This window comes from Heteronotia binoei, chromosome 17 (assembly GCF_032191835.1).
Source record: "Heteronotia binoei isolate CCM8104 ecotype False Entrance Well chromosome 17, APGP_CSIRO_Hbin_v1, whole genome shotgun sequence".
In the NCBI taxonomy this organism is placed as follows: domain Eukaryota; kingdom Metazoa; phylum Chordata; class Lepidosauria; order Squamata; family Gekkonidae; genus Heteronotia; species Heteronotia binoei.
Genome location: NC_083239.1, coordinates 49,797,991 through 49,818,945, shown reverse-complemented (window position 1 = coordinate 49,818,945; position 20,955 = coordinate 49,797,991). Strand labels below are relative to the sequence as shown.

The following is a 20,955-nucleotide window of genomic DNA, read 5'->3' as shown; positions in this document are numbered from 1 at the left end:
AACTTAAAATAAAACATACTTAAAACATTAGCACTCTTACGAGTGTGCTTTGTATCTCTCCCATGGGATCCAGGGAACTGGGCAAAGGAAGCTCTGGCTCTTCCCTTCCTTCCCCAGGAGGGGGAGGAGCCTCAGCCAATAGAAAGGAGAGAGGCTTGGCTCAGTAGCTCTGCTGTACGATGGAGAGAGCCTGACAAAGCAAGCTCTCCCTCCCGAAGGGAGGAGCCTCAGCCCACGGAGAAAATATAGACTTTGCTCTGTGACTCCTGTGCAGTTGAGCAGACCTTGTAAAGCAAGCTGTTATGCAGAAGGAAACGGTAGGGAAAAGGAAGTGGATGGTAGCCAATTGCTCAGGGGCTTGAAAGAAGCTCTCCGAGGGCCTGATTGCCCCCCCCCCGGGCCACATGTTTGACACTCCTGTGCGTAGGTGATGTGAAAAACCTCAGCCTGAGACCTTGTAGAGCCATGAAGTGGGGCTGTAGCTCGGTGGTAGAGCCTCTGCTCGACACACAGAAGGTCCCAGGTTCAATCCCGGCATCTCCAGGTAAAAGGACCAGGCAGGAGGTGATGCGGAAGACTTCTGTCTGAGACCCTGGAGAGCAGCTGCCAGTCTGAGTGGACAATACCTGAGACCCGGGAGAGCTGCTGCTGTTCTAAGTGGACAATCCTGACCTCAATGAACCAAGGATCTGAATCAGCACAAGACAGCTGCATGCAATTCCACTTAGATGCCCAACCCCCAAAATAACTACATGAACATGAAGCTGCTTTCTACTGAATCAGTTCCTTGGTCCGTCAAGGTCAGTACTGCCCACTCAGATTGGCAGAGGCTCTCCGGGGTCTCAAGCAGAAATCCTTCACATCACCTCCTACCTCACTCTTTTAACTGGGGATTGAAACTGGGACCTTCTGCATGCCAAACAGAGGCTCCGCCACTGAGCCCTTCCCCAGCGGCAGCCCTGGATTTCCTTGATAGTCTCCTATCCAAGACCTATCCAAACCTGGTCCATCCACCTCAAGGCAAAAGGCATCCAGCAGTGGTTTGCTGTTACCTGCCTCTACATAGCAAATACTGGGCTACCGAAGGCAGAACCAAATCTTGGGAAGCAAATTCACAATTCAGACAGTCAGTCAACAGGGTAGCCTTCCTACTATCCATAACTGAAATGGCAGCACCTTATCCAAAGGGTATTGATAACATTTGGAATTCTATGGCCAAATTGTGCCAATCTTCCACAAGGGGAAGTGCTCAGAAAATACCTGCCAACCCACCACCTTACCCTGGATGAAAACTCCCCCCCTGCCCCACAAGTAATCTACTTCTGTTCCAGACACCTGTCCCTCCCTAAAGTTGGCAGGCATCTGCTGTCAAGCCATACCATTAGAGGAGGGACGGTGGCTCAGTGGTAGAACATCTGCTTGGTAAGCAGAAGGTCCCAGGTTCAATCCCTGGCATCTCCAACTAATAAGTGTCCAGGCAAATTGAAAAACCTCAGCTTGAGACCCTGGAGAGCCACTGCCAGTCTGAGTAGGCAATACTGACTTTGATGTACCGAGGGTCTGATTCAGTAGAAGGCAGATTCATGTGTTCATACGTTCATTAGAAGACTTGCTTCCGGTTCAAAGGTGCATTAAAACGGCTTCCTCACTCCCCACACGCTGCAGAAAAGGAAACTTTGTAGCCATGGCCACAAATTCTAGTCCCACCATACAGCCAACTGCTCCTCCAATGATCAGTGACGGGAAGCAAGACACCGCCACCCCATTCGTGCACTCCCCAAATAAATCAGCACAGTCTTGAGCGTACGCCATTCGAAAGAGGGCTGCAATTCCTGTTTTTATTTTTTCTTCTTCTTCCCCTTTTTGCCCCAGCGCTGGCGGCTGCCGTCCCCTCCTCCCCCCTCTCGCCTCTTCTCCCACATGGGCATAGGGGGCTCGATCTCATTCGGACGCCCACCCCGGTCTGGGACGCTACCGGACATCAGCACCTGTAGGGCAGAAGGGAGGCGTTATTCCAGAGGCAGCCACATGGGGGCAATGGGGAGCAGACAGGAAGTGCTATACCAAGAGTGGCCAAACTTGCTTAAAGGAAGAGCCACGTAGAAAAAACGTCATATGTTTGAGAGCCACAAGATGGAAGAAAGGGAGGGAGGGAGGGAGAGATGAAGGAAAGCAAGTAGATGGAGGAGGGAGGGAGAGGTGGAAAAAAGTAACTTTAAATACATTCTCAAAGCTGCTGGCTGGCTTGGCTTGGATAAATGATTTAAAGAGACAAACGCCCTCTCCAAGCCAGCCAACGGGGCAGTGGGGACTCTGAGAGCCACACAGTATGTGTGAAAGAGCCACATGTGGCTCCTGAGCCACAGTTTGGTCACCCTTGTGCTATACCAATTAGTTGCTCAACTGCTATGGGGTGGGGACGGGGCTAGATCTTCCCCGGGGGAGGAGGTTTGCCCACAGCATTTTTCCATCCTTGGTTCTGGGGAAATCAAGAAGAAGATGATATTGGATTTATATCCCGCCCTCCACTCCGAAAAGTCTCAGAGCGGCTCACAATCTCCTTTACCTTCCTCCCCCACAACAGACACCCTGTGAGGTGGGTGGGGCTGAGAGGGCTCTCACAGCAGCTGCCCTTTCAAGGACAACCTCTGCCAGAGCTATGGCTGACCCAAGGCTATTCCAGCAGGTGCAAGTGGAGGAGGGGGGAATCAAACCCGGTTCTCCCAGATAAGAGTCTGCCCTTTCAAGGATAACCTCTGCCAGAGCTATGGCTGGCCCAAGGCCATTCCAGCAGGTGCAAGTGGAGGAGGGGGGAATCAAACCCAGTTCTCCCAGATAAGAGTCCGCGCACTTAACCACTACACCAAACTGGCTCTCACAAAGGGTAATTAGGGACAGCACTTGGGTGGGTGGCAGGAGAGACAGGCTCAGGGCATATTGGCTAGTGAATCCGGTGGGATAAACTCATTTGCCTAAGTCATCCATTGCTCCGCAAGGCAATTCTGCGCTTCTGCTAAAGTACTGCACGTATGCAGCCACAAGAAATATGGCTGTCTCCATCCCAGAAGTATCATTTGGGGTCCTGGATTTCCTCCCAGAGTCCATACCTTGTTGATGGCGCAGCTGGTCTTTTCCCGGGAGGTCCCGCTGCTGGTCTTGATGATGCACGAGAGGTCGTCTCTGGCTGCCAGCAAATGCGCAAGCATGACCCGAGAATCCCCCTGCAGAGACTGCCGCAAGGGATGGAAAGCCTTTAACATGGCCGCACTGCGATCCTAGCGGAGGCAAGAGGTAGAAGAAAACAGGAGATGATATTGGGTTTATATCCTGCCCTATATTCTGAATCTCAGAGTCTCAGAGTGGTCACAATCTCTTTTACCTCCCCCCCCCCCCCGCAACAGACATGCTGCAAGGTAGGTGGGGCAGAGAGAGCTGATGGAAGCTGCCCTTTCAAGGACAGTTCTGTAAGAGCTATGGCTGACCCAAGGCCATTCCAGCAGGTGCAAGTGGAGGCGTGCGGAATCAAACCCAGTTCTCCCGGATAAAGAGTCCGCACACTTAACCACTATACCAAACTGGCTCTCATTCTGGATATCATTTTTCCAAGATAAAAGCAGGCTAAAAATACTTGAACGGAGGAGATCGCTGAATTGGCGATTCCAACATTTCTCCTTCTGAGGCAAAGAAAAAACCGGCCGGGGGGGGGGGGGGGAGGGGGCGGCACACAGCCTTGACTGTTGACCTGCCCGATCTCTCACCTTTGCTCTCTCGGACCAGTAGAACGACTCGATTGTGACGTCAAAACGAGTGATTATCATGCATTTGCGGCACTGGTACTCCGTCCGCAACGCTCCGTGGATCTTCTCTAGTGCTTTCTAGAAGGCAGATCGAGACGGGTACCAAGTCAGTCCATCTGCAGCACCAGAGAAGAGTGAGAGTCCGGTTGCGCCTTAAAGACTAACCGAATTTGTGGCTGGGGAAGAGCTTTTGCGAGTCAGTGCTCACTTCTTCAGACCGGTAGCTGAAGAAGCGAGCAGTGACTCTCAAAAGTTCATCCCTTGCCACAAATTTTCTTAGTCTTTAAGTTGCTTCCGGACCCTTGCTCTTTTCTTCTGCTTACTAGGTGGGGGGGGGGGGGAACAGGAGAAAGGCAGTGTCATAGCCAGGGGTGGAATTCTAGCAGGAGCTCTTTTGCATATTAGGCTGCACCCCCTGATGTAGCCAATCCTCCAAGAGCTTGGAATTCTAGCAGGAGCTTCTTTGCATATTAGGCCGCACCCCCTGATGTAGCCAATCCTCCAAGAGCTTGGAATTCTAGCAGGAGCTTCTTTGCATATTAGGCTGCACCCCCTGATGTAACCAATCCTCCAAGAGCTTGGAATTCTAGCAGGAGCTCTTTTGCATATTAGGCTGCACCCCCCTGATGTAGCCAATCCTCCAAGAGCTTGGAATTCTAGCAGGAGCTTCTTTGCATATTAGGCCGCACCCCCTGATGTAACCAATCCTCCAAGAGCTTACAAAAAAGAGTCTTGTAAGCAAACCTGGGCTGCATAATAAAAAGTAGAGACATCACCCTGCCAACAAAAGTCCGTATAGTCAAAGCCATAGTATTCCCAGTAGTAATGTATGGCTGTGAGAGCTGGACCATAAGGAAGGCCGAGCACAGAAGAATAGATGCTTTCGAGTTGTGGTGCTGGAGAAGAATCTTGAGAGTCGCTTGGACTGCAAGAAGATCAGATCAGTCAGTCCTAAGGGAAATCAACCCTGACTGTTCCCTGGAAGGTCAGATGCTGAAGCTGAAGCTCAAATACTTTGGCCACCCAACGAGAAGGGAGCACTCCCTGGAGAAGACTCCTGAGAGTCACTTGGACTGCAAGAAGATCAGATCAGTCATTCTGAGGGAAATCAACCCTGACTGTTCCTTGGAAGGTCAGATGCTTAAAACGGATGTTAAAACGGATAAAAGGAAGTACTTCTTCACCCAAAGGGTGATTAACATGTGGAATTCACTGCCACAGGAGGTGGTGGCGGCCACAAGTATAGCCACCTTCAAGAGGGGTTTAGATAAAAATATGGAGCAGAGGTCCATCAGTGGCTATTAGCCACAGTGTATGTGTGTATATAACATTTTTTGCCACTGTGTGACACAGAGTGTTGGACTTGATGGGCCGTTGGCCTGATCCAACATGGCTTCTCTTATGTTCTTATGCTGAAGCTGAAGCTCAAAGACTTTGACCACCCAATGAGAAGGGAGTACTCAGTGGAGAAGACCCTGATGCTGGGAAAGACAGAAGGCAAAAGAAGAAGGGGACGGCAAAAGAGGAGATGGCTGGACAGCGTTACTGATGTAACGAACATGAATTTGAGCAGACTTCGGAGGATGGTGGAAGACAGGAGGGCCTGGCGTGACTTTGCTCGTGGGGTCGCAGTGTCGGACTCGACTCTGCGACTGAACAACAACAAAAAGCTCCAGGAGGATTGGCTCCATCAGGGGTGTGTGGCCTAATATGCAAAGGAGCTCCTGCCAGAATTCCACCCCTGGTCATAGCAACTTTGCCCCACTCCCTTCTTGACGGCCCCACCCACTACAAACAGGGCCGGGGAATCAATGGAGGCAGAGGCTGGGCAGAGTCCCCCCAAGAAACTTCCCCCTACCCATTTCTCAGAAGTCAGCGGTGTTTTCAGGAGCGGCGCCATCTGCTCCGGAGGCATAAAGGAAAGCGATTCCAAAATCTAAGAGGGAGACCACAAGTTTAGCTGTTTGGGGAAAGGAAAAAAAAGCAGATAATTTACATAATGGGGGGGGAATGACCACCTAGTAGGAGGTTGGGGAGACATCTGCATCATTTTTGGGGGTGGGGGTGGGGAGAGATCACTGCTTGCATCCCTACATCTCTCTTAACTAGGAGTTAAGACTCACTGCAAAAAAATAATCCCACTTGGATATCATTTGGTAAAATAGCTTAGACCAAACCCCTGAAATGCAGCAAGGACACCATGTAGAAGAAGAAGATGATGACTACAGATTTATACCCCGCCCTTCTCTCTAAATCAAAGACTCAGAATAGCTCCTTTCCCTTCCTCCCCCACAACAAACACCCTGTGAGGTGGGTGGGGCTGAGAGAGCTCCGACAGAAGCTGGCCTTTCAAGGACAACTCCTGCGAGAGCTGTGGCTGACCCAAGGCCATTCCAGCAGCTGTAAGTGGAGGAATGGGGAATCAAATGTACACTTCTCCAGTAAGCTCTACAACAGCCCTGGAAGTTATCAGCGGTCTAATCCCCTTATTGCAAAAAGGTAAGTTGTGGCCAAAAAAAGGCAACCAAATGGGTTCCAGATCAAGGGTGTCACTCATTTGTTATGAGGGATGGAGCCAACATAAACGAGACCCTGTCAGGCCAAGCCAGGTGTGTCATAAAGTGTAATGCTAAGTAGAGGATATCTTAACTCTATAAAAGACACAAAACACAACTCAAGATATTTTTTTAAAAAATAGAATAAAATATGCTTAAAAGATTAGCACTCTTGCAATGAATGGTTTGTTTATTTACAGTTTCTGATAACTGACACCTTGTGCTTTGAATTATTGCATCAAAATCTGGAGACAATGCCTGGGCTGTGGCAATCTTGAGTAGGCTGTTCAGGTGTTGTTCAGGTGCGTATGTGTTTAACTGCAAACCTACTTTTGATGTATTGACATTCATTACAGAAATCTCATGGTCAATGCTCTGAGCCTAAGATCCAGGGGAAAACATGAGATGGCTGGACATTGCGAGCTTTTGTACATAAATGGCTTCACATGTTGGTCAGCCAATGGAGAAAACAGAGGCTTTGCTCTGTAGCTCCTGTGCGATTGAGTGATCCTGGCAAAGCAAGCTGTGACGCAAAAGGAAGCAAGAGAGAGGGAGAAGGAAGGAGATGGACATATGAAGCTGCCTTCTACTGAATCAGACTCTCGATCCATGAAAGTCAGTATTGTCTACTCAGACTGGCAGCAGCTCTCCAGGGTCTCAAGCGGAGGTTTTTCACACTTACTTGCCTGGACCTTTTTTAGTTGGAGATGCCGGGGATTGAACCTGGGACCTTCCTGCTTACCAAGCAGATGCTCTACCACTGAACCACCATCCCTCCCTAACACTTATGAGACTCCCCAGGGTCTCCAGCTGAGGTTTTTCACGCCTACTTGCCTGGAGCCTTTTTAGTTGGAGATGCCGGGGATTGAACCTGGGACCTTCCTGCTTACCAAGCAGATGCTCTACCACTGAGCCACCGTCCCTCCCCTGCTCTCCAGGGTCTCAAGCTGAGGTTTTTCACACCTATTTGCCTGGACCCTTTTTAGTTGGAGATGCTGGGGATTCAACTTGGGACCTTCCTGCTTACCAAGCAGATGCTCTACCACTGAGCCACCGTCCCTCCCCAGTGAGTTGTTCGTGGGCCTGACAGGAGCCCATGGGGGCCTGATTCGGTCCTCGGACTGCATGTTCGTCACTCCTGTCAAGTCAAGCTGAACTCTCCCTAGAAGTGAAAATGACCCAAGTGAGACTACTATATTTTGGTGACGTTTTAAGAAGACAGGAGACACTGGAAAAGACAGTGATGTTAAGAAAAGCCGAAGGCAGTGAGAGGAGAACCCAGCACGAGGCAGAAAAAGATAGCTTCGCTGAGGCCATCCACAGAGGCAACAGTGGATCTGCGACATCCTGGCTCCGGGCTGAGGCCACACTCAAGACGCCCCACAGCAAAACTAGCAAACCCTATCTAGCCCTTTAGTAAGCTGAGATTTATTTTAATAAGTTGAGAGTTACAATTTTTTGACAGTTTTAGAGGGGAGCTGTGTTGGACTGCAGGAGAACAGTGCAACTTGAGCCTAGTAGCACAGACGTCAACAAGATCCTTTTTTTTTGGGGGGGGGGGGTTGAGTAATTAATGATTACCGTATGACATTTTATGTAGTCATGAGATTCTAAAACTGTCCGGCAGCCACAAGTCCTAGCTCTTATACTGTCTGCTCCCACCTTGGCTTTTATGTCGGCCAGGAGCTGAGGCACGGGGCAGGCCGGATCCGCTTCTGGCATTCCCAAGGCCCGGCAGATGCTCTGCAGCTCCCGCACGGCTTCCGGAGACCGATTCTCTCGCTCGGGCGAAGGGGGTCTCTTCCGGGCTTGGAGCCGGGCTGCCAGAAGCTCGGAACTCAAGAAATCTTGAGAGACACAGAGAGATGGCATGCACGCTTTAGACCTGTTCAGACTATAGCACGGGGATGGCCAAACTGTGGCTCGGGAGCCACACGTGGCTCTTTCACACATATTGCGTGGCTCTTGAAGCCCCCACTACCCCATTGGCTAGCTTGGAGGAGGCATTTGTCTCTTTAAATCACTTCTCCAAGCCAAGCAAGCGAGCAGCTCAGAGAATGCATTTAAAGTTGCTTTCTTTCCACCTCCTCTCCCGTCACCTCCCTCATCTATTTTCCTTCCTTCCTTCCCTTCCTCGTCTCACAGCTCTCAAACATCTGACCGTCACGTCTTGTGGCTCTTGAACATCTGACATTTCTTCCATGTGGCTCTTACGGTGACCAAGTTTGGCCGCTCCTGCTGTAGCAGGTTCGAGCGGGATTCCTGCAGGATCACCAGTTCAGCCCAGACTGCCGTCCATACAGATTAAGGGGCTTACCAGCCGGCAACACGCCTATCCTTTCTCCTGCTCATTTTCCCAAAAGGCACTTGGGGGCGGCAAATGAGGGGCTGTGTTTGGCTCAAGCCAAGTGGCAGCAATGCACACAGAAGAAGTGATGCCGGTCTGCCACTGAGGGGCGTGAGAGTTGACACTGGTCTGCCACTGACAGGCTGCAAGTGAGCCCAGCACCCCGTAGCCTATCAGCACCCTCCTCTATGTGCCACCCCCATCAGTTGCTTGGACAAAGAACCAGCCCTGCACAGCTCCCTCTGCTTGGAGCGCTTCACCCGCCAGCCTATTCTTTGCTCAGGAAAAAGCCCAGAAGACTAATTCTGCCACGGACTTACAGAGAAGTTGGAGGCAGTTCTCCGGCGTGTGGAGCCTGGTGGTCACATCCCCCGTCGTCAGCGAGGGGTACGGGCAACGCAGTTCACCAAGCAGGCCGCTCATCTCGATCTGGAACGTCTCCGCATCTTCAGGACCTGATGGAACCTAATGTCAATAAAAGTCTCTCTCTCTCCCTCTCTCTGAAGGATTTGTGATTTTTTATTTATTTATGTATGACATTTTATATTTTCCTGCCCAGGAATTAAGATCACAGGGAGAGACCCTCTTGATCATCCCACCAATCAAAGAAGCTCGCTTGGTGGGTGCACAAGACAGGGCCTTTTTGGTGGCAGCCCTGCAATTTTGGAACAACCTCCCCAGAGAGGTCCACCTCCCCTCCGCCACATTTTCATTCTTCAGGAGGCAACTGGAAACAGTTTTATTTAGAACCATATTTGATTAAGTTTACTAACAGTACTGAATTGTAACTTTAAATGTTGTTCTTTTAAATATATATCTGTATTTTATTCCCTGTGTTTTATCTGTGTTGTAAGCCACAAGGAAGAAAAGCAGCTAATATACGTTTTAAACAATGAACGGTTTCTCACTGAGGCTCAAAGCAGATTGTGCACTGTAGGTCAATAAAAGGTACACGTTTGAAGTTAAAATAAATGAAGATTGAATTGACCTTTGAGATGTGACGCTGTAACTAGGCCCATTTTACAGCTCACACAGGCAATATCGTTTTACTGCTTTCTTCCCCAACCCAGTTCTAAAGGCCTGTCATCTATTTAAAGATTCTCCTCCTTTAAGTGACCATCTGAATCAATAAAACACTGTGGCAAGAAATTCAGTAGAACCCTAAATATTCGGATAGGTCAGATTTCATCTGCTGCTTCTCAATGACCAGCTACATGCTCCTGCTAACCCCACCCCCCACACACATTCTACTCCTTGGTATATCTCTAAACCCAGAGGCAGAGTCTCTGCTTGGAATGCAGAAGGTTCCCGGTTCAATCCCCAGAATCTACAGCTCAAAGGACCTGGCAGTTGGGGATGGAAAAGACCTCAGCCTGAGACCCTGGAGAGCCATGAAGTGGGGCTGTAGTTCAGTGGAAGAGCCTTTGCTTGGTATGCAGAAGATCTCAGGTTCAATCCCCAACTTCTCCAGTTAAAAGGACCAAGTAGAAGGTGATGGGAAATGACCTCACCCTGAGACCCTGGAGAGCCTGGAAGTGGGGCTATAGCTCGGTGGTCGAGCCTCTGCTTGGCATGCAGAAGGTCCCAGGTTCAATCCCTGGCATCTCCAGTTAAAAAAGGACCAGGCAGGAGGTGATGGGAAAGACCTCAGCCTGAGACCCTGGAGAGCCATGAAGTGGGGCTGTAGCTCAATGGCAGGGTGTCTGCTTGGCACGCAGAAGGTCCCAGGTTCAATCTCCGGCATCTCCAGTTAAAAAGGACCAGGCAGGAGGTGATGGGAAAGACCTCAGCCTGAGACCCTGGAGAGCCATGAAGTGGGGCTGTAGCTCAGTGGAAGAGCCTCTGCTTGGCATGCAAAAGGTCCCAGGTTCAATCCCCGGCATCTCCAGTTCAAAGGACCAGGCAGGAGGGGATGGGAAAGACCTCAGCCTGAGACAATGGAAAGCCATGAAGTGGGGCTGTAGCTCAGTGCTAGAGCCTCTGCTTGGCATGCAGAAGGTTCCCGGTTCAATCCCCAGAATCTCCAGCTCAAAGGACCTGGCAGTTGGGGATGGGAAAGACCTCAGCCTGAGACCCTGGAGAGCCATGAAGTGGGGCTGTAGCTCAGTGGAAGAGCCTCTGCTTGGCATGCAAAAGGTCCCAGGTTCAATCCCCGGCATCTCCAGTTCAAAGGACCAGGCAGGAGGGGATGGGAAAGACCTCAGCCTGAGACAATGGAAAGCCATGAAGTGGGGCTGTAGCTCAGTGCTAGAGCCTCTGCTTGGCATGCAGAAGGTTCCCGGTTCAATCCCCAGAATCTCCAGCTCAAAGGACCTGGCAGTTGGGGATGGGAAAGACCTCAGCCTGAGACCCTGGAGAGCCATGAAGTGGGGCTGTAGCTCAGTCGAAGAGCCTCTGCTTGGCATGCAAAAGGTCCCAGGTTCAATCCCCAGCATCTCTGGTTTAAAGGACCAGGCAGGAGATGATGGGAAAGACCTCAGCCTGAGACCCTGGAGAGCTGCTGCCAGTCTGAATAGGCAATTGTGGCTCCAGACGGATCAAATGTTGCTGGACCAAGGGTCTGATTCAGCATAAGGGAGCTTCCTGTGTGTGACAGCCCTCCCCCTCCATTACCCTCCAGCTTCTACCCAAAGAATATCACACATCACATCTAGCTCTGGTTCCATACCACAAGCGGGACTGACGTCCTCCTCTAAAGGGCAAAGGGCTCGGAGCTCCGAAACAAGCCAAGCGCAAAGAGAAGTGAATTGGGAGCTGGAAACGCCAGCTTCGGCCACCTTTGCAAAGGTTTCTATAGACGGCCACCTGGGAACACAAGATACAGCAGTTGACTGTCACGCCCAAGGAAAAGGAACAGCCAAAGAAGCGAGTGCTTTGTAAATATTCCCTCCCTGCTATATTCATCTTTCTGGATTTTCCAACCTCAGTAAGCCATCCTTGGAGAAAGGGCAGGTGATTAACATAACATATTGTTTTAGAATCCCGACCTTCCTCCAAGGGAGGCATATGTCATTCTCTCCTCCTCCATTTCACCCTCACAACCACCTGACAACATAGGCTAGGCTGGGCCAAGATTACCTATCGCAGTGGTTCCCTTGACCACTGATGCACTTACCACAGGTGGGATGCAGGGATGCTTTAGGTCAGGGGTGGCCAATGGTAGCTCTCCAGATGTTTTTTGCCTACAAAAAACCTCAGCCTGAGACCCTGGAGAGCCATGAAGTGGGGCTGTAGCTCAGCAGAAGAGCCTCTGCTTGGCATGCAAAAGGTCCCAGGTTCAATCCCTGCCATCTCTGGTTTAAAGGACCAGGCAGGAGGGGATGGGAAAGACCTCAGCCTGAGACCCTGCAGAGCCATGAAGTGCGGCTGTAGCTCAGTGGAAGAGCCTCTGCTTGGCATGCAAAAGGTCCCCAGGTTCAATCCCCAGCACCTCCGGTTTAAAGGACCAGGCAGGAGGTGATGGGAAAGACCTCAGCCTGAGACCATGGAGAGCCATCAGCTGGCTTGGGCTGATGGGAGTTGTAGGAAAAAACATCTGGAGAACTACCGTTGGCTACCCCTGCTTTAGGTGGTATTTCATAACAACTGCTAGGAATTCAGTCTGCCTCAGTCCCCATGCTCACCTGCAAGTGAAATGTCCTCTCTCCTGTCAATCCTATCTGCCTGAGATTATCCACCTGTGACCTTTCTGACATGATTGGCGGGGCATAAGAGAGGAAAAGCTGAGAACCATGCCCTGACGCGGACAGCCCAAGCAAGCCTGATCTTGTCATATCGTGGAAACTAAGCAGGGTCAACTCTGGCAAGCATAAGAACATAAGAGAAGCCATGTTGGATCAGGCCAACGGCCCATCAAGTCCAACACTCTGTGTCACACAGTGGCAAAAAATTTTATATACACACATACACTGTGGCTAATAGCCACTGATGGACCTGTGCTCCATATTTTTATTTAAACCCCTCTTGAAGGTGGCTATACTTGTGGCCGCCACCACCTCCTGTGGCAGTGAATTCCACATGTTAATCACCCTTTGGGTGAAGAAGTACTTCCTTTTATCCGTTTTAACCTTTCTGCTCAGCAATTTCATCGAATGCCCACGAGTTCTTGTATTGTGAGAAAGGGAGAAAAGTACTTCTTTCTCTCTTTCTCCATCCCATGCATTATCTTTTAAACCTCTATCATGTCACCCCGCAGTCGACGTTTCTCCAAGCTAAAGAGTCCCAAGCGTTTCAACCTTTCTTCATAGGGAAAGTGCTCCAGCCCTTTAATCATTCTAGTTGCCCTTCTCTGGACTTTCTCCAATGATATAATATCCTTTTTGAGGTGCGGCGACCAGAACTGCACACAGTACTCCAAATGAGACCGCACCATCGATTTATACAGGGGCATTATGATACTGGCTGATTTGTTTTCAATTCCCTTCCTAATAATTCCCAGCATGGCGTTGGCCTTTTTTATTGCAGACGCACACTGTCTTGACATTTTCAGTGAGTTATCTACCACGACCCCAAGATCTCTCTCTTGGTCAGTCTCTGCCAGTTCACACCCCATCAACTTGCATTTGTAGCTGGGATTCTTGGCCCCAATGTGCATTACTTTGCACTTGTGATGGGAGACCTCCTTGGGATACCAGAAGTCAGGAAGGCAGCAGTAGGATTTATTCAGCCACCTCTCCGAATATCCGCCATATTCCGGTAGAGGTCAGTCACTAGAAGTCGCCGTGACTTCCAGATGTGTGTGCACGCACATAAATAAAAATACACACACACACAAAAAGAGTTGAGAACCACTAGTATAGTCAATGGCATTAAGTCCCATAATAGTATTGCCTAGATCGGGGGGGAGGCCAAACTTGCTTAACAGATGAGCCACTTAGAATAAATGTGAGATGTTTGAGAGCCACAAGACATGAATGCCAGATGTTTGAGAGAGGGAGGGAGGGAAGGAAGGTAGATGAGGGAGGGAGAGAGGGAAAGACAGCAACTTTAACTTTAAACGTATTCTCCAAGCCACTGGCTGGCTTAATTTGGCAAAGTGATTTAAAGAGAGAAAGGCCTTTTCCAAGCTGGCCGAGAGGGCGGTGGGGGTTTCAAGAGCCACACAAAATCTTTCTCCTATTCCTATTTTCTCAGCCTACCAGCAAGTGTCTTTGATGCACTAGTTCCTGCCAACTCTACCTGCCAGGGGTTATCCATTAAAGCCACCCACAGAAATGCATACATGGCAAAAATGATAAGCACAAACACAGAATGTTTGCAAATATATAACAGCCTTCCTTTGGGGAAAATCGACATTTTGTTCCAAAGGAGGGGCTGGATAGATTAATTCAATAAACGAAGCCATAACATTCAGTCTGTGTGACGTGAGCAAAACTGCTAACAATAGGATGTTTTGGAGACCAGCACTTAACCCACAATACAAGATAGAAGAAGTTGGGAACTGCTGATCCAGTCAGCCTCTCAGCTGAACAGGGATTTGCCCCTGGGGTCTCCCCACCTCTGGCTTAATACTTCAGGCCACCACAGCACCCTGCGACTCTGGAGGAGAAATGGCTAGTAACTATCACACCTTGGGAGTGCGGCACTCCCTTCTGTTTCCTCCCCACACCCTTATTTGCACTACACAACCTGCTCTATTCCACGTGTATCACCTGTCTTTTCCAGGTTGGGTCTTAGCACCCTTCGCAGACAATACCCTCCTGATCTCAGCACTACACACCCACCCAGAGATTCCACAGAGAGCCGGTCTGGTGTAATGGTGAAGTGCGCAGACTCTTATCTGGGAGAAATGGGTTTGATTCCCCATTCCTCCACTTGCACCTGCTGGAATGGCCTTGGGTCAGCCATAGCTCTGGCAGAAGTTGTCCTTGAAAGGGCAGACTCTTATCTGGGAGAACTGGGTTTGATTCCCCATTCCTCCACTTGCACCTGCTGGAATGGCCTTGGGTCAGCCATTGCTCTGGCAGAGGTTGTCCTTGAAAGGGCAGTCTCTTATCTGGGAGAACCGGGTTTGATTCCCCACTCCTCCACTTGCAGCTGCTGGAATGGCCTTGGGTCAACCATAGCTCTGGCAGAGGTTGTCCTTGAAAGGGCAGACTCTTATCTGGGAGAACTGGGTTTGATTCCCCACTCCGCCCCTTGCAGCTGCTGAAGTGGCCTTGGGTCAGCCATCGCTCTGGCAGAGGTTGTCCTTGAAAGGGCAGACTCTTATCTGGGAGAACCGGGTTTGATTCCCCACTCCTCCACTTGCAGCTGCTGGAATGGCCTTGGGTCAGCCATAGCTCTGGCAGAGGTTGTCCTTGAAAGGGCAGACTCTCATCTGGGAGAACCGGGTTTGATTCCCCACTCCTCCACTTGCAGCTGCTGGAATGGCCTTGGGTCAGCCATAGCTTTCGCAGAGGTGGTCCTTGAAAGAGCAGACTTTTATCTGGGAGAACCGGGTTTGATTCCTCACTCCTCCACTTGCAGCTGCTGCAATGGCCTTGGGTCAGCCATAGCTCTTGTAGGAGTTGTTCTTGAAAGGGCAGCTGCTACAAGAGCTCTCTCAGCACCACCCACCTCACAGGGCGTCTGTTGTGGACCATAACTTGTGTATGTGTGTGGGGGGGGGGAAGGTAAAGGAGATTGTGACTGCTCTGAGATTCAGTGTATAAAGCAGGATATAAATCCAATATCTTCTTCTTTCTTCTTCCAAAGCAGCCATTCTCTCCAAAAGAACTGACCTTGGAATAGAGGGAGATCTCCAGCTACCACCTGGAGGCTACAGCAAACAAAAGAGTAACATGGTAATCTTAAAAATTGTAATCTAAGGGGATGAACAAGCCATGGAAATAGAGTCCGATGCTCCAAAGTTTCTTTCAGCAGTAGCCGGTGTTGACACAAATAGCAGCAAAGCGCAAGACCACTACAGGGATGCACATATTGCCCTGTTTCACACGAGGCTTTTACAAGCTTCAAAAATCCTTAAGATCATTCATACATGGCATTTAGCTCAAATATTCTGCAGATTACTAAAGGCGTTACAGCTGCTGTTCGTCTCTACACCAGCTACCGCTGAAAGAAACTTTGGAGCTCGGACTCTATTTTCACGGCTTGTTCATCCCCTCGGATTACCACCTTTAAGAATATGAACACTGGTTATAAATGAAAGGACTTTGGTCTTGGGCGGGACTCCTACTGCACTTTGGTTCAAGTTCTTTATTATATTTATAAATTTATGAGTCTTTTTCATATTTGAGGGTGGTTGCAGAGTGGTAAAGCAGCAGTACTGCAGTACTGTGATCTGAACTCTTTGCTCAAGACCTGAGTTCTATCCCAGCGAAAGCTGGTTCAGGTAGTCGGCTCGAGGTTGACTAAGCCTTCCATCCTTCCGAGGTCGGTAAAATGAGTCACCAGCTTGTTGGGGGGAAAGTGTAAAAGACTGGAGAAGGCAATGGCAAACCACCTCGTAAAAAGTCTGCCGTGAGAACGTTGTGAAAGAGTCACCCCAGAGTCGGAAACGACAGGTGCTTGCAAAGTGGACCTTTCCTTTCCTATCTTGGATGCTTCTTACCACCTGGAGGTTGGCAATCCTGGAACTCCATCCCCCCTTTCAATGCATGGCTCCCCACCTAATGAATTGGGAAATTCGTGGAGATTTGGGGATGGAACTTTGGAAAGGTGGGGTATGAAGAGGAAAGGGGACTCAGCAGGGTATAATGCCTCCAAAGCTGCCCATTTAACCTAGGGAGACTGAGCCACCAGGAAACCAGCTGCAGCTCCAGATCTCCAGGTCCCACCGGGAGGTTGGCAATCCTCCCCTCCCACAGACCCCTAACTGGACCCCTCTCCAAACCTCTCACCCTTCGACTCCAGCGCCTTCCATGCCTGCAGTAGAGCAAACTCTCCCTACCACTTCCTCTTCGCAACGCATGCGCACGGCTGGAAGAGAACACCCAGACTTCTCTTTCGATTGGCTGACGCTGGCGCCACGCCCAGCACCGGGGCAGGCTTTTATCATTGGCTGAACCTCGCAGCGAAGCTCCGCCTCTCAGCCAATGACACGGCTCCCTGACGCGAACCCGAACCTCCGCGCTTCAGGGCTCGTCCAGCCGCCCACGCCCGAAACTCCAACGCATCCGTCACCGCCGGGCGTCTCTGATTGGCTACGCGCTTCTCATAGCAACCCTCCTTCCGGCCAATCAGGAGTTTCTTCTCGTAACCTCACCTCAACCGGTGGAAGGAGCTGATGCGTGCGCCGCTCTTCGTTCACCATGGCAACCGGGCAGGCAGCAGTTGATAGCAAACTCCCACCTGAATCCCAGGAAAAGCCAGGTCCAATTCCTCGTGCACCTGATATCACCTGTTTTGCAGCCTTTCTTGTTTTGATTTATTTCCTTCCTTTATGCCTCGCCTTTCACTCCATGGGGGGGACCCAAAGGAGCTTGCATGGTTTCCTTCTCCATTTTATCTAGGGTTGACATGTCCAATTCAAGAAATATCTGGGGACTTTGGGGGTGGAGCCAGGAGACTTTGGGGGTGGAGCCAGGAGACACTGGTGGCGGAGCTAGGGGCAAGGGTGTGACAAGCATAACTGAATTCCAAAAGGAGTTCTGGCCATCACATTTAAAGGGACGGCACACCTTTTAAATGCTTTGCCTCCATTGGAAATAAAGAAGCATAGGGGCACCTTCCTTGGAGGCTCATAGTGTTGGAGCCCCTAGTCCAATCTTTTTGAAATTTGGAGAATGTTTTGGGGAGAGGCACTGGATGCTATGCTGAAAATTTGGTGCCTCTAACTCAAAAGGTATCCGAATCCCAGATACCCGCAGATCAATTCTCCATTATACCTTTTGGGAATCGATCTCCATAGGGCAAGGGTGGCCAACGGTAGCTCCCCAGATTTTTTTTTTTTGCCTACAACTCCCATCAGCCCCATGCTGGCTGGGGCTGATGGGAGTTGTAGGCAAAAAACATCTGGAGAGCTACCGTTGGCCACCCCTGCCATAGGGAATCATGGAGTGCCCAGCAGACATTTCTCTCACCCTCCCACCCCCGCTTTCTGATTACCTTGAAGTGGGGGGAGGGCCTTCAAAGTAGGGGAACTCCTGCTCCCACTTGGGGATTGGCAACCCTAATTTTATCTTCACAACAACCCTGTGAGGTAGAACAAAGTTGGAGCCCAGTGGCACCTTTAAGACCAACAAAATTTAAGTCTAGGGATAAGCTTCCGTGCTCATGCCCATGAAAGCCTCTCCCCAGAGTTAGACCCAAGTGGGCAACCAGGTTGGTGTGAAGCAATAGAACAAAGTTGGAGGCCAATAGCACCTTTAAGACCAACAAAGTTTCACTGAGAATGTAAGTTTTTGTGTGCTAAAAGCACACTTCATCAGACAATGAAATGGGGTACAGTCAGCAGTGCTACGTATAGCTTATGGGTCGTGGTTAAGCATGCAAAGTAGTACTAGTTTGCAATCTTAACCACTGCCCACCAGCAATATGGAACTCTGCTCACTGTACCCCATTTCATTGTTTGATGAAGTGTGCTTTTAGCACAGGAAAGTTTACATTCCAGGTTAAAATGGATAAAAGGAAGTACTTCTTCACCCAAAGGGTGATTAACGTGTGGAATTCACTGCCACAGGAGGTGGTGGCGGCCACAAGCATGGCCACCTTCAAGAGGGGGTTAGATAAAAATATGGAGCAGAGGTCCATCAGTGGCTATTAGCCACAGTGTGTGTGTATATATAAAATTTTTTGCCACTGTGTGACACAGAGTGTTGGACTGGATGGGCCGTTGGCCTGATCCAACATGGCTTCTCTTATGTTCTTATTCTCAATAAAGCTCTGTTGGTTTTTAAGGTGTTACTGGACTCCAACTTTGTTTATCCCGAGAATTAAGCTTTGTTGGTCTTAAAGGTGCCCCTGGATTCAAACTCTGTTCTGTTGCTTCAGACCAACATGGCTACCCACCTTAGGGTTGCCAGCCTCCAGGTGGGGCCTGAAGATCTCCCGCTTTTCCAACTGATCACCTGCTGGCAGAGATCAGCTTCCCTGGAGAAAACGGCTGCTTTGAAGGGTGGACTCTATGGCATTGCACCATGCTGAGCCCCCTCCCCTCCCCAAGCTCCACCCTCTCCTGGACCTGCCCCCAAAGTCTCCAGATAGTGTTTAGCACAGACCTGGCAACCCTAACCCACCTGAATCTATCAACCATTACATGTTTCAATGTATCTGAAGAAGTGTGCATGCACCCAAAAGCAGGGGTGGCCAAACTGTGGTTTGGGAGCCACATGTGGCTCTTTCACACATGTTGTGTGGCTCTCAAAGTCCCCACCACCCCATCAGCTGGCATTTGGAGAAGGCATTTGTCTCTTTAAATCACCTCGCCAAGCCAGCTGGTGGCTTGGAAAATGCATTCAAAGTTAAAGTTGCTTTCTTTCTCCCTCTCCCTCTCTGACATTTACTCTATGTGGCTCTTACATTCAGCTAGTTTGGCCACCCCTGGCTTCTTCCTTGAATAAAACTTCGTTGGTCTTAAAGTTGCCATAAGACTCAAACTTTGTTCAGTTCTACAGACCAACACAGCTACCCATCTGAACCTATAAGGCAGCTTAGGCTAGGAGTGTGTGACTGGCCAGAGGTCACTCAGCAACAGGGCTCGTTTTGTAGAAAGGTGGTGAAGCTCATAAACATATGTCGCCGACCCCCCCCCCAGCCAAAAGCAACTCAATGCAAGAAAAGAGCCTCGGGCAAGTGAGGCCTGCTTGGGCTGGCTAGAGATCCAGCCAGCCCAAGCAGGCCTCGCTCTTCTGGGGCTCCCCCCAGTCAAAAGGCCAGGAAGCCTCCTGTTGGCCAAAATCACATAAGAAGTGGAGAAAGGATGGAGCGGGCTTCTCCAGGGGTTCATGAGGGCTGCTGGGGGTGTGGCAGAGCCCCTGGCTGGCTGCTTGCTCTCCTAATCCAGGGATTGTTATGCAGCTGCACCTACTATTCAATGGACAAGGTAGGTGGGAGGAAGAGGGGGAACCCTCAGAAAGGTTCAGGAGCTGCTCAGCAAGCTTCTGTGGTACAAGTAGGGATCTGAACCTGAGTTTCCAAGATCCTAGTCTGGCATTTTACCTTCTGCACCCCACTGTTCCTGGGGTGCTTGGGTGGGTAGGCTTTGCATGGAATAAAAGGTCGCTTTGCCAGTTTGATTTCATCGATGATGTGTGCTAATGAGCAGGGTTGATAGCTCTGGGTTGGGAAATTCCTGGGGACTTGGGGAGCAGACCCTGGGAAAGGTGGCTTTGGGCGAGGGGTTCTCAGTAGAGTATGATGATGCCAGAGAATCCACCTTCCGGAGCAGCCATTTTCTCCAGGGGAACTGATCTCTGTCATCTGGAGACTGGTTGTAATTCTGGGAGCCCTCTGGTCACCACCTGGAAGTTGGCACGACTACCTACAGGAGGTAAAGACGTTATAGTGGACCCAGGGGTTGTTTTGTAGAAAAATAGGTGGCGGAGCTTATTAGCATAACTCATTAGCATATGCTGGCCCCTCCTCCACCAGCCAAAAGCAACCCGAAGCAAGAAAGGAGAGCCCCGAGTGAACGAGGCCTGCTTGGGCTGGCTAGAGATCCAGCCAGCCCAAGCAGGCCTTGCTCACCTGGGGCTCTCCTTGGCCACCCCCCTCCCCCACAGTTAAAAGGCCAGCAAGCCATCCACCACCCAAAATCACATAAGTGGAAAAAGGGCAGTGTGGGCTTCTCCAGGGGTTAATGAGGGCTGCTGGGGGCGTGGCAAAGCCCCTGGTGGCTGGCTGGCTGCCTGCTCTCCTAATCCAGGGATTGTTATGTAGCTGCACCTACTATTCAATGGACAAGGTAGGTAGGTGGGGGGGAGGAGGAGGAGGGGGAACCCTCAGAAAGCTCCAGGAGTTGTGCTCCTGTGAGCTCCTGCTGAATTCAAGGCCTGAGTGTACCTATATTTAAAATACTGTAGTCAAAATAACCAAGATTGTTAAAGATAAATTCAATGACTCTGGGAGGAGAATCAGGTTCCATACCACAGAACCCAGCAAGGTTCCATGCCCTAGAATCCACCCTCAAAAGTAGCTATTTTCTCCAGGGGAACTGATCTCTATTGTCTGGAGATCTGCGGTAATAGCAGGAGAACTCCCCACCTGGAGGTTGGCATCTTTAACTCCACCCCCAAATGTCCAGCAGATTCCCAATTGGGAACTGGCAACATTGTGGTCACAAGGCAGGAGGCTCTGGTGAATTTTGGGTTCTCAG

At 50.2% G+C, this 20,955-nt stretch overlaps 1 protein-coding gene across 1 annotated transcript; it reads right to left on the bottom strand.

Moving 5' to 3' along the window:
- Positions 1-1,797: 1,797 nt before the first annotated feature.
- On the bottom strand, positions 1,798-16,629 carry LOC132586404 (protein FAM98A-like). Its single transcript, XM_060258477.1, has 8 exons — positions 16,541-16,629; positions 11,368-11,504; positions 9,020-9,154; positions 8,015-8,199; positions 5,656-5,733; positions 3,759-3,875; positions 3,108-3,275; positions 1,798-1,988 (listed from the first exon to the last, which is right to left on the bottom strand). Exons 1-8 carry the CDS (start codon positions 16,609-16,611, stop codon positions 1,839-1,841), a joined length of 1,041 nt encoding a protein of 346 aa, XP_060114460.1. The 5' UTR covers positions 16,612-16,629; the 3' UTR covers positions 1,798-1,838.
- Between the last annotated feature and the right edge of the window lie 4,326 nt (positions 16,630-20,955).

Excerpts from the sequence above, each read along its gene's own strand:
- LOC132586404 (XM_060258477.1), bottom strand. The coding sequence starts at position 16,611 with ATGCGTTGCGAAGAGGAAGTGGTAGGGAGAGTTTGCTCTACTGCAGGC. Across the intron at positions 11,505-16,540 it reads GAAGGCGCTGGAGTCGAAGG|GTGGCCGTCTATAGAAACCT; the intron begins GTGAGAGGTTTG and ends TTGTGTTCCCAG. Across the intron at positions 3,876-5,655 it reads CGCTGACTTCTGAGAAATGG|AAAGCACTAGAGAAGATCCA; the intron begins GTAGGGGGAAGT and ends TCTGCCTTCTAG.